Source organism: Aotus nancymaae, unplaced genomic scaffold, assembly GCF_030222135.1.
Source record: "Aotus nancymaae isolate 86718 unplaced genomic scaffold, 86718_ANA_hifiasm-v0.15.2.pri h1tg000058l, whole genome shotgun sequence".
NCBI lineage: Eukaryota > Metazoa > Chordata > Mammalia > Primates > Aotidae > Aotus > Aotus nancymaae.
Window position 1 is genome coordinate 11442122 of NW_026988472.1, and position 13857 is coordinate 11455978.

General features: G+C 41.0%; 1 protein-coding gene across 7 annotated transcripts in view; it reads left to right on the forward strand.

The window, feature by feature from the left end:
- The window catches only part of ZNF41 (zinc finger protein 41), a 46168-nt gene extending 37110 nt beyond the window's left edge, over positions 1-9058 (forward strand). For all 7 annotated transcript variants that reach the window (XM_021666286.2, XM_021666288.2, XM_021666287.2 and 4 more), the window contains exon 5: positions 4235-9058. In XM_021666286.2, the coding sequence (XP_021521961.1) occupies positions 4235-6306 (2072 nt within the window). In that variant the 3' untranslated portion in view covers positions 6307-9058. The remainder of the gene's footprint in view (positions 1-4234) is intronic.
- Positions 9059-13857: the final 4799 nt, after the last annotated feature.

Consider the following 13857-nt stretch of genomic DNA (forward strand, 5'->3'; position numbering starts at 1 on the left):
TTAATGTCGACCATATCTGATAGTCCTCCCTGAATCTGTTTGTTCTGTGTTCTGTCTACTCAGATGAGATATTTTCTACCTTGTGATCAGTTCTCACCTGTCTCACAAAATAGCTCTTAATTATTCCAGCCTATATGGCTGTTTCCTTTTTCTCATCCTCTGCCCCACAAGAATTCTGAAAAAAATCACAGACTGAGGCTTTTGCCTCTATGCTTTCAGAAAGTCTCCAGAAATAAGAGCCTGTTTCAGGCTGAGTGTGGTAGCTCATGCTTGTAAACCCAGAACTTTGGGAGGCTGAGGTGGGAGGATCACTTGAGGCCGGGAGTTCAAGACCAGCCTGGGCAACACAGAAAGATGCCATCTCTATTTCAAAAAAAAAAAAAATTAAGAAAAAAGAGCCTATTTATTTTTACAGAAAAATCCATTAATTTGACAAATAAGAATTCAATGTATTTATCATGTACAACATGATGTTTTGAAATATGTATATATGAAGAGCCTATTTTTTAACGTATAACTCAGGGTCTTACTGAGGGAAAAACCACAGACTAATTTGAACAGAGAATGGTTAACATAAAGATTCTTTGCAGCTGAGTGTGGTGGCTCACACCTGTAATCCCAGCACTTTGGGAGGCCAAGGCAGGTGGATCACATGAGGTCAAGACTTCAAGACCAGCCTGGCCAACATGGTCAAACCCCATCTCTACTAAAAATACAAAAATTAGCTGGGTGTGGTGGCACACAACTGTAATCCCAGCTGCTCAGGTGGCTGAAGCAGGAGAATCGCTTGAACCCGGGAGGTGGAGGTTGCAGTGAGCCATGGGACTGGAATAATGAGGGATTTGCTAGTAAAAAAGGAAACTCTGAAGAATAAAGGACTAGCAGACAGAAAGCACTAGGGTTGTGAGCAAGCACCCAAGGAAGAGGCTCCCTACTTCCCGGGGATGAGATTCAGACCTTGTAGGGAGGGCACAACCATGGCTTGAGGCAGGTAGAATACTTGCTATGGTGCTGTGCCAGTGGAACTTGCTGGAAACCTGCCCTCTAGGATTCTAGAGAAAGCTGTTCATGTGGAGGTGACTCACTGGAGCTATTCCACTGCAAATCGTCTGAGAGTAAACCTGGGGGTGTTGGGTGCTGCTGACTGTACAGCACTGTGGGAGCCTGCAGGAACTGGGTGCTTGGGAAGCCATATGAGCTGCAGGAGCTGAGCTCTAGAGAAGACTGCAAGACCTGGGCACTGGGGACACTACATGTGCATCAGGAGCCAGATGTTGGCAAAGATGCCCACACTAAATGAGCCTGGTTCTAGACAGGCTGTCCCTGCTGGATGAGCCTGCTGAGTGAGCCCCCTAGAACCAGGAAGCAAATCTCCCTCCTCCTGCAGTGTCTCTCTAGCATCTTACACTGACAAAGTTTATTATCATGCTAGCTGGCAGAAGAAAAAAATTATTTAAAGAGATCGAGATCCACTTTTTAAGTTTTTAATTTTTATGGGTACATAAGTATATATACTTATGGGGTACATGGGATATTTGGGGGGTTTTGTTTTTGTTTTTGAGACAAGCGTCTCGCTCTGTCACCTAGGCTGGAGTGCAGTGGCATGATCTTGGCTCACTGCAACCTCCGCCTCCCGGGTTCAAGCAATTCTCCTGCTTCAGCCTCCCAAGTAGCTGGGACTACAGGTACATGCCACCACGCCTGGCTAATTTTTGTATTTTTAGTAGAGACGGGGTTTTGCCATATTGGCCAGGCTGGTCTTGAACTCCTGACCTCAGGTGATCCATCCACCTCCGCCTCCCAAAGTGCTGGGATTATAAGCGCATGCTACCACACCCAGCTAATTTTTGTATCTTTAGTAGAGACAAGGTTTTGCCGTGTCTCAAACTGCTGGCCTCAAGTGATGCACACATCTTGGCCTCCCAAAGTGCTGAGATTATATGCATGAGCCACTGCACCCAGCCTGCATGGGATATTTTGATACAGGCATACGATGTGTAATAATCACATCAGGGCAAATGGGGCCAGATCCGTTTTTGTTGAGCAGGCAAGGAAGGGCGAATTTGGAACTGAGAGGCAAAACATTGATAACCAGCACACTTATTCTTCAGTTTTCTGAAGTGGAGCATGTAGAAAATATTTAGTAAACAAATTTATTGAATTTGGGTATATAGTCAGAGGAGGAGATTTTGTTCTCTTTCAGATGGAATTTTCGAGTGTCTGCTCAGAAGAATTCAAAGGAACATACATTATATTTGGAGTGGGAAGATGACTACATGAAATGTTAACACTCTCACCTTTTATGTATTTGTCCTTTCTGTTATAAAACTGTGCCAAACTGACTATCAATATGAGTGGTACAGTGTCTGCTTTACAAATTCCTAGCAAACATAAGCTCCCTAGAGGTATACCAAAATAAGAGCCAACATTTAGAAAGACAATACATTTTAGATATGTACAGAAGAACAAAACAAGAAGCTAAATATAGATGTATGTCTTCCCCTACATGATAATTCTGAGGTGAATGGGTCCAGTTCAACAAGTCAACTCTAATCCTGACAGGTCATTCAGGGACCATGTTCTAAGTCTCTCCTCTGGCATCTCCTGGGGCATTGTTGTCACCTGCCTGGTTAATGATGGATCACTGTGGAGTCCAGTGGGAATAGGGAAGAGGAAATAGAGGAGATTTGCCCACTGTCTTAAGGCTGGCCTGCAAGTGACACATATAACTTCTGCTCATATTCCACTGGTGAGAACACAGCGAGGCCAGTGAATGTAAGGCCCAGTTACATTCTATTCCTGTGAAAGAAGGGGAGAATAGATGTCAGGGGAGGACCTACAGATTCTGCCACGGATAGCTTTCCCTTTCCTCTTTTACGCTTCTTGTTATAAGCATGTATTCCTGGAACCAATAGAAAGTTGCTTCTGGGGCCGCCATGGTGGCTCATGCCTGTAATCCCAGCACTTTGAGAGACCAAGGTGGGCAGATCACTTGAGGTCAGGAGTTCAAGACCAGCCTGGCCATCATGGTGAAACCCCATCTCTACTAAAAATACAAAAATTAGCTGGGTGTGGTGGTGTATGCCTGTAATCCCAGCTACTCGGGAGGCTGAAGCAGTAGAATCACTTGAAACTAGGAGGTAGAGGTTGCACTGAACTGAGATTGCACCACTGCACTCCAGCCTGGGCTACAGAGCGAGTCTCCATTTAAAAAAAAAAAAGAAACTTGTAACTGGTTATAGAGTTAGAGTACAGATACCTATTTGCTGTTCATCTATGTCAGGATGGTGTGTTGCAACTAGTTTGTCTATAGATATAAAGGAATTGGGACCAGGCGCGGTGGCTCACACCTGTAATCCTAGCACTTTGGGAGGCTGAGGCAGGTGGATCACGAGGTCAGGAGATCAAGACCATCCTGGCCAACATGGTGAAACTCCATCTCTACTAAAATACAGAAAATTAGCCAGGCGTGGTGGTGCATGCCTGTAGCCCCAGCTACTCAGGAGGCTGAGGCAGGGGAATTGCTTGAACCCCAGGAGGCGGAGGTTGCAGTGAGCTGAGATTGCACCACTGCACTCCAGCCTGGCGATAGAGTGAGATTCCATCTCAAAAAAAAAAAAAAGGAATTGGTGTTTGAGGCATATACATTTAATGCTTAAATGAACATTAAATTTGAAGGGCTCCACTCATAATGGTATAGAGTTTAAGAAGAAGCAGAGAGCTTAGTAAAGCGGTAGAGCTGATATGTATAAGAACATACACTCTGAAATATTTCTTCCATGCCAGCCTTCCCCACAGGCTGCAGTTTCTTCTGCTTACTCTACTCACAATCCAGGCATCTTACATAGTGGAGCCAGACTCCAAGGGTTCAAATCCCATCTCTCCCACTTATTTAGCTATTTGATATTCAGCAAGTTGCATGACTTCTCTGTGCCTCTGTTTTCTCAATTGTAAAACAATTGATAATCATAGCTACCTCATAAGATTTAGTGAGGATTAAATGAGCTGTTATGTGTCAAGCACTTGTAACAGTTCCTGTGTATCCTAAATGATATATAGTTGTTTTGCCTTTATTAAGTGTTCTATAAGAATGTTGTGTTGCTACATTATTGGTCCTATATTGTCCTATGGGCTCTTTCATTTCTCTGTGTTCATCCTGTCTGAACTACATGTCCCCTCTAGCCTCTGCTAATTGTTCTTTGTGTTGTTTTCATGTCTTTGTTTTTCTTTTTAGGTGAGTCTATTGGGAAAATACAACAACAGGGAATTCCTGGAGAAATTTTCTTCCACTGTGAGAGATTTGGTCTCCTTGAGAGATTTGATCAACCCATAGGAGAAGCTTCATTGTGTTCCATTTTAGAAGAACTGTGGCAAGATAATGACCAGCTAGAGCAATGTCAGGAAAACCAGAATAACCTTTTAAGTCATGTGAAAGTATTGATTAAGGAGAGGGGCTATGAACGTAAAAACACTGAAAAATTAATTCATGTGACTAGCAAACTTGTTCCTTCAATTAAAAGACTCCATAACTGTGACACAATTGGGAAGAGTTTGAAGCAGACTTTAAACTCACATAATCATAATAGAAACAATGCAACAAAGAACCTTGGCAAGATTTTTGGAAATGGTAACAATTTCGCCCATAGCCCTTCCTCTACTAAGAATGAGAATGCTAAGACAGGAGCAAATTCCTGTGAACATAATCACTATGAAAAACATCTCAGCCACAAACAAGCTCTCACCCACCATCAGAAAATTCATCCTGGGGAGAAGCTGTATGTGTGCACTGAATGTGTAAAGGGCTTCACTCAGAAGTCACATCTGTTTGAGCATCAGAGAATTCATGCTGGAGAAAAGGTCCGTGAATGTGACAAAAGCAACAGAGTTTTCCCCCAGAAACCCCAGACTGACGTACATCCGAGTGTTTATGCAGGAGAAAAGCCCAATCTGTGTACTCAATGTGGGAGAGTCTTTACCCTCAAATCAAACCTCATGACACATCAAAAAATTCATACTGGGCAGAAACCCTACAAATGCAGTGAATGTGGAAAAGCCTTTTTCCAGAGATCAGACCTCTTTAGACATTTGAGAATTCATACAGGAGAAAAACCTTATAAATGCAGTGAATGTGGAAAAGGCTTCTCCCAGAACTCAGACCTCAGTATACATCAGAAAACTCATACTGGAGAGAAACACTATGAATGCAATGAATGTAGGAAGGCCTTCACAAGAAAATCAGCACTCAGGGTGCATCAGAGAATCCACACAGGAGAGAAACCTTATGTATGCACTGACTGTGGGAAGGCCTTCATCCAGAAATCACATTTCAACACACATCAGAGAATTCATACTGGAGAAAAGCCGTATGAGTGCAGTGACTGTGGGAAATCCTTCACTAAGAAGTCACAACTCCATGTACATCAACGAATTCACACTGGAGAGAAACCCTATATATGTACAGAATGTGGAAAGGTCTTCACTCACAGGACAAATCTCACCACACATCAGAAAACTCATACTGGAGAGAAACCCTATATGTGTGCTGAATGTGGGAAGGCTTTTACGGACCAGTCAAATCTCATTAAACACCAGAAAACTCACACTGGAGAGAAACCCTATAAGTGCAATGGCTGTGGAAAAGCCTTCATATGGAAGTCACGCCTCAAAATACATCAGAAATCTCATATTGGAGAGAGACACTACGAATGCAAGGACTGTGGGAAAGCCTTTATCCAGAAATCAACACTAAGTGTGCATCAAAGAATCCATACAGGAGAGAAACCGTACGTTTGTCCTGAATGCGGGAAGGCCTTTATCCAGAAATCACATTTCATTGCACATCATAGAATCCACACTGGAGAGAAGCCTTATGAATGCAGCGACTGTGGGAAATGCTTCACTAAGAAGTCACAACTCCGTGTGCATCAGAAAATCCACACAGGTGAGAAGCCCAATATATGCGCTGAATGTGGAAAGGCCTTCACTGACCGGTCAAATCTGATAACGCACCAGAAAATCCACACGAGGGAGAAACCCTATAAATGTAGTGACTGTGGAAAAACCTTCACATGGAAGTCACGCCTCAATATACATCAGAAGTCTCATACTGGAGAAAGACACTATGAATGTAGTAAATGTGGGAAAGCTTTTATCCAGAAAGCCACACTAAGTATGCATCAGATCATTCATACAGGAAAGAAACCTTATGCTTGTACAGAATGTCAGAAGGCCTTTACTGACAGATCAAATCTCATTAAACACCAGAAAATGCATAGTGGAGAAAAACGCTATAAAGCCAGTGACTGAGAAAGTCTTCACCTGAAAATCACAACTTGGTATGCATCAGGTATCTAATAGTAGGGAGGAAGAAGGCCTGATGCTGCAATTGTTGTGCAGGGGAAATAGATATGAGAGACTGAGACTTGAGTGAACTGAAGGCAAACAGAGCCAAGTATCCTTCCGTCCACTGGAAAGACAAGTTCCTGCATCACCACAGTGTATATGCGGTTCTATGCAGAGGAAGAGCATTTGAGGAATAGTCATGTCTGGTTACATTATTCATACCGGGACTCTTGAGCTCCTATAAACAGTAGAATTAAGACCTGAGGAGATGACTTGTCATCTCTTATGTTTCACTTTTTGGATAAAGAACTTTTTAAATTCAGTACTGATTAGTTCAGCATATTCTGGGACATAAAAGTACTCACTACTGGGAAAAACCTTTTTCAAATGTCTAGGCTGGGGAGAAGAGTTTTCATCGTCCAAACACTAGCGGGGCACTGACATCAAGGCAGAAAACCTCCTTGGGAATGGAGATAATCTGCTTTGTCATCATTGGCACTTAAGACACAGAAAAGATTCCCATGAAGAACTGTTTTTTCTCTTCCTTTTGGGAAGTCCTCATGGCATATATATTTTTTAAGTGCAACAGAATTTTTAAATTTAAAGGTATAACTTTATGAATTGGGAAATTAGACCTAGCTCTAGCCTATGTTACAGGAATATAGTCATTGAATGATACAGACATATAAAGGTAATGGTTGTCTCCTTATTAATTCCCTGCTGGGACAGCAAGTGAGTCATACCCTATAAGAGGTATGCATGCCTTCTAACCTGTGTCCCCAAAGCTGTCATTCGTATAAGCTGCAGGTCATAGATTCCTTACCCCCCAGTAGCTGACGCTGCAACAATGGAGCTGATCCACAGCACTCTAGATCATCAAGCTCATCCACCAACACCCTTGCTTTCCTTGGGTTTCCTGTCTGAAAAAGAGTGGTTGAAAAATTGGGTTTCACTTCCTAATATTTTGTTTTTCTTCCTATTTAGTTAAGATATATTCATTTCCTACATGCACATTAAGGGTAGTTTTGTGTAGATTGCTATGGGATAAAGTCATGTTGCATTGCAATTAGTTATTCTAAGACATAATTACAGCTTATCATAGTTGAATAACTGGAAGACTTCTCAAGAAAAAGCACTGCTCTTTTTTAACACATATATGGACACTTTCTCATTTTCCCTTAAACATTTTTTTACAATACTCATAAAAAGGAATGCTCTTCCTAGCATGCAACTGCATTATTATTTTATTTTGAAATCTTTTTATTCAACTATAATGTATACAGAAAATGCATATATCATAAATATACAGCTCAATGCATTCTCAAAAACTGAACATACTCAGATCAAGAAACAGAACATGACCAGCACCCCAGAAGCCTTCCCCACTTTCCCTTCCAGGCAAGCCCCAAGGGTATACACTATCCTGGCTTCTCGCAGCATAGATTCATTTCACCTGTTTTGTATTTTACATAAATTGAGCCAAACAATTATGTGTCATATAATTGAGTGATATACTCTTCAGCATCTGTCTTCTCTCATTCACATTATGTATGTGAGAGTCATCCGTATGTTGTATATAGTTGTAGATAATTCATTCTCATTGTCATGTTGTATCCCATTCTGTAAATATGCTGCAATATAATTTATCCATTCTACTGTTTGTAGACATTTGGGTTGTTTGCAGCTTGGGCTATTAGGAATTGTGCTGCTGTGTATTGCTGAACATATGTATTTCTGTTAGGTATGTACCTAGGAGTTGAACTTCCAGGCCATAGTGTATCCATATGCTCAGCTATATGTTATAAAACCAGTTTTCAAGTGGTTGTACCAATATACACTCCCACCAACACAGTATGTGAGTTCTAGTGCTCCACATACTTGCCAACATTTGGTATTTTCCATATTTTTTATTATAGCCATTAATGGTGGGCAGATAGTGATATGTCAATTTTAGTTTTTGTTTTTATTTTCTTGTCCTCCAAACCATTGTAGTATCTCCCCAGGATAGATGAGTGATGGCTGAGACATGAGACCCAGGCCTATTCCTCACATGACTGCACCATTTTACATTCTCACTATCAATGTATGAGGGTTCCAGTTTCTCCACATCCTTAGAACTCTTATTATTATCAGTCTTTTTTATTATGCCTATCCTAGTACATGTGAAGTAATATTGTGATATTAATTTACATTGCCCTAATGATTAATAATATTGATCATCTTTTATTGAGAATCTTTGGTGAAGTGTCTGTTCAAATATTTTACCCATTATCAATTGGGTTATTTGTTTTCTTATTGTTGAGCACTAAGAGTTTAAAAAATATATTCTGGGCCAGCGTGGCGGCTCATGCCTGTAATCTCAACACTTTGGGAGGGTGGATCACGAGGTCAGGAGATCGAGACCATCCTGGCCAACATGGTAAAACCCCGTCTCTACTAAAATTACAAAAATTACCAGGGCGTGGTAGCACGCGCCTGTAGCCCCAGCTACTTGGGAGGCTGACGCAGGAGAATTGCTTGAACCAGGGAGGCAGAGGTTGCAGTGAGTCAAGATCAGACCACTGCGCTCTAGCCTGGTGACAGAGCGAGACTCTGTCTCAAAAAATACACACACACACACACACACACACACATATATATAATGGACTGATAGTAAAGTTATACTTTACTATCAGTCCATTATCCTTGCAAAGGTTTTCTTCCAGTCTCTGGATTGTCCTTTCAGTCTCTCAACAGTGTCTTTTGAAGAGCAGAACTGCTTATTTTGATGAACTCCAATCTTTCCATTTGTTCACCTCTAGGTTGTCCTTTGAGTGCTGTATCTAAGAAATCCTTGCCTAACCAAAAATTACAATGATTTTTTTTTCCTGTGTTTTCTTCTAAAGGTTTTACAGTTTTAGGTTTTACATCTAGGTCTAGCATCCATTTTGAGTTGTATGGTTTGAAATACGGATCCAAGTTCTTCTTTTTTTTTTATTTTGGCTTATGGATATCCAAATATTTCTACACCATTTGTTTAAATACTACCCTTTCTCAATATTTTGACAAAGTCAAAATATTGTATGGCTCCTTGAGGCCAAGAGTTCAAGACCAGCCTGGGCAACATGGCAAGACCCTGTCTCTAAATAAAATTGTTTTACATTAGCCAGGTGTGGTGTGGTGCATGCCTGTAGTCCCAGTTACTCAGAAGACTGGGTTGGGAGGATTGCTTGAGCCCAGGAGCTAGAGGCTGCGTTGAGCTGTGATCACACCACTGCACTCTAGCCTGGGTGACAGAGTGAGACCCTGTCTCTAAAAAACAAAAACAAAAAAATCACTTGTCTAGAGGTGGAGCTTCTGGAATGGTAGGGTGAGGAGCTCATCAAAACCCCTTCCCCAAAAGCAACTATAAAACTTTTTTTAAATGGTCAAAAATTAGCATTTTAGAACACTGGCAATTCACCAAAAGCATGTGTCAATTTGAAAAGTGTTTATTGATGGAAAAACTACCAAACCTTCATAAAAATAGTGGGGTCTATGGCATTTAGACTTGGAGCTGCTCCCATCCACAGCTCTGTGGGCATGGTAACCATGAGGAATGGAAGCCTCACTGTAAATGGAGGGAGCTGACCTGACTCTGGACTCCAGAGAAAAGCTCCATGCCTAGGGGTATTGTCAAAAACAACAGCAATGTTGGTAGCAAGTAATTGGGGAAGGCCAACCTCATAGCTGCCTAAGGCTGCAACATTGTTTGGGTGAGCAGCAGATCAGACAAAAGAATTAAGGGGATATGGAAAATAAGAGCAATAGTGGGAATTGATAAGCTCACACATATGCATGAGAATGTGGAGGGCTGTGTGCATGACCACAAAATATCAGATCCCATAATGAATGTGAGACCTTATACAAGCTGAAATGAATGCCAGTGCAGACTTATAAGCAGCCTGGACTTAATATGTGTACTCAAACTCACACATTTACCCCCTTAGTGAAAGCCATACTGGCTTGCGGTGTATAACCACAACTTCTGAGCAATCATTGTCTAAAAATAAGCTATGCAGACAGACGCACAGGCGACCCCAAGGAAGCCAGGCATAAAAATGGAAAGAATTCTTTAAAAACTAAGCAGAGACATCAGTAGCTGCACACTGAGGGATGAAAAACCCTACAGAATTAGTCCCCACAAGTCCCTAAACAAAAAAACAACAGCAACAATAACTGTGGAGGATGGGATCATAATCCAGAGTTACTAAAATATATTATCTACAGTGTCAACTTTTTAACAATTATGAGACGTGCAAAACAAACAAACTGCACACACACAGGAAATTCTGGTCCATACACAGGAAAAAAATACCAGTCACTAGAAACTGTCTCTGAGGCTGTCCACATGTTGCATTTAATAAACACCAAGTCTTTATCTATTAAATAGCCAGGTGTAGTGGTGCATGTCTGTAGTCCCAGCTAATCCGGAGTCTGAGGCAAAAGGATTGCTTGAGCCCAGGAGTTGGAGGCTGCAGTAAGCCATGATTGTGCCACTGCACTCTAGCCTGGGCTACAGAGCAAGACATTGTGTCAAAATAAAAAATAAAATATCTAGTTAACCAAAAAGGAAAGAAAAGGAACAAAAGAGATATGAAAGCTAAGGAAAACAAATCTCAAAATGCATATGTAAATCTAACCATACCAATAATTATATTAGAAATAAATGGACTAAATTCCCTAATCAAAAGGCAGAGACTGTCAGATTAGGATAAAAACAGGATCCAATGATATGCTACCTATAAAAGCCACATTTTAGATTCAAAGTTACAAATACATTGAAAGTAAAATGATGGAAAAATATCTAACATGCAAAGAGTAACATAAGTGAGCTGGAGTGGCTATACCGATTTCTGGCAAAATAGAAATTTAGTTGGAAAACGTTATTAAACACAAAAGGGCCATTTTATAATGATACAATGGTCATTTCATCAGAAAAAATATATATATACCTCTAACAAAGGAGCCTCAAAACACATGGAGAAAAAACTGATGGAAACTCTTTAATAATTCAGAAATAGCAGTTGGAGAATTCAATAACTCATTCTCAGGAATTAATAGAACAACTAGAAATAAAATCATCAAGGATATAGGAGACTTGAACAACACTATAAAACTGATGTGACCTAATCGACATCAATAGAACACTGCACTCAGCAACAGCAGAATACATGAATACACATTCTTTTCAAATACATATGGAACACACTCCAGAATAGATCTATGCTAGACCATAAAACATGTTTCAAAAAATTTTAAAGGGCTTAAATTCTACAAAATATGTTTTCTGACTACAAAAACTAGAAATCGACAAGAGAAGGAAATTGGAAAAAGCCACAAATATTTAGAAATTAACACATTTCTAAATAATCCATGAATCAAGAATAAATCACAAGAGAAATTAGAAAGTACTGCATGAAAATGAAAACATACCTCAATTTGAGAGGTGCAACTAAAGCAGTGCTTAATGGGAAATGTATAGCTTTAAATACCTATATTAGAAAAGGAGAGGCTGGCACGGTAGCTCATGCCTGTAATCCCAGCACTTTGGCAGGTCAAGGGAGGCAGATTGCTTGAGCTCAGGAGTTTGAGACCAGCCTGAGCGACAATGGCAAAACCCCATCTCTACAAAAATTAGCCAGGTGTGTTGGCACATACCTATAGTCCCAGCTACTTGGGATACTGAAGTGGGAGGATCGCTAGAGCCCGGGAGGTGGAGGTTGCAGTGAGCCGAGATTGTGCCACTGCACTCTAACCTGGGTGACAGAGCGAGACTCCATCTCAGAAAGAAAAAAAAAAGAAAAAAGAGAGATTTCAAACCAATAATCTAAACTCTCACCTTACAAATGTAGAAATGTAGCAATCTACACTTAAAGCAAGCAGAGGTAAGGAAATGATAAAGATTTGAATGGAAATCATTGCAATGGGAAGATTTAAAAAAACAATAATGAAAATCTGTAAAACCAAAAGCTGATTCTTTGAAAAGATCAACACAATTGACAAATATTTAGGTGGACCAAGAAGAAAGAAGACGCTTCACCAAAATTAAGAGGGAAGACCACTGACCCTACGGAAAGGAAAAGGATGACAAGATACTTCCATTAAAACTTTATGCTAATAAATTAGACAACCTGGACAAAATGGACAAATTTGTAAAAGCACACGCATGACCAAAACTGACTCAAGAAGTCATAGAAAATCTGAATGGAGTTGTAACAGGTAACAAAGTATAAGTAAAAATCTGCTCAAACAAGAAAAACCCAAAACCAGTTTAACTAATTAATTTTATTAAACATTTATAGGAGAAATAATACCAACACTCCACAAAATCTTTCAGAAAATAATGGAGGAATGAACACTCTCCAACCCTATGAAGCCAGTATTGAGACCTAAGAGACCTCTGAGATGTAAGCCAAACAAACAAACACATCATGAGAAAACTATATAGCAAATTAAATTTAGCAACCTATTAAGAATTATATATACATCATGGGCCAGGCACGGTGGCTCACACCTGTAATCTCAGCACTTTGGGAGGCTGAGGTCAGTGGATCACCTGAGGTTGGGAGTTTGAGACCAGCCTGACCAACTTGGAGAAACCCCGTCTCTACTAAAAATACAAAAATTAGCCAGGCATGGTGGCACATGCCTGTAATCCCAACTACTAGGGAGGCTGAGGCAGGAGAATCGCTTGAACTCGGGAGGCAGAGGTTGTGGTGAGCCAAGATTGCCCCATTGCACTCCAGCCTGGGCAAAAAGAGCGAAACTCCGTCTCAAAAAAAAAAAAAAAAAAAAAGAATTATACATCATGACCAAGTGGGGTTTACTCCAGTGATTCAAGGCTGTTTCAACATTTTTTTTTTTTTGAGACGGAGTTTCACTCTTGTTGCCCAGGCTGGAGTACAATGGTGCAATCTTGGCTCACCGCAACCTCCACCTCCCAGGTTCAAGCCATTCTCCTGCCTCAGCCTCCCTAGTAGCTGGGATTACAGGCATGTACCACCACGCCTGCCTAATTTTTCTATTTTTAGTAGAGATGGGGTTTCTCCATGTTGGTCAGGCTGGTCTTGAACTCCCTACCTCAGGTGATCCGCCTGCCTCAGCCTCCCAAATTGCTGGGATTACAGGCATGAGCCACCGTGCCCAGCTTTTTTGTTTGTTTTTGTTTTATTTTGTTTAAGACAGGATCTGATTCTGTCGCCCAGGCTGGAGTGCAATGGGGCAATCACCAGGCTTACTGCAGCTTCAACATCCTGGGTTCAAGCAATCCAGCTCAGCCTCCCAAGTAGCTGGGACAACAGGTGCACACCACCACGCCCAGCTGATTTTTGTATTTTTTGTAGAGACAGGGTTTCACCATGTTGTCCAGGCTGGTCTGAATTCCTGAGCTCAAGCAATCCACCTGCTTCAGCCTCCCAAAGTGCTGGGATTACAGGTGTGTGCACCCAGCCAACATTCAAAACTGAATCAAAGTAGCTTGCACCAATGTGATTC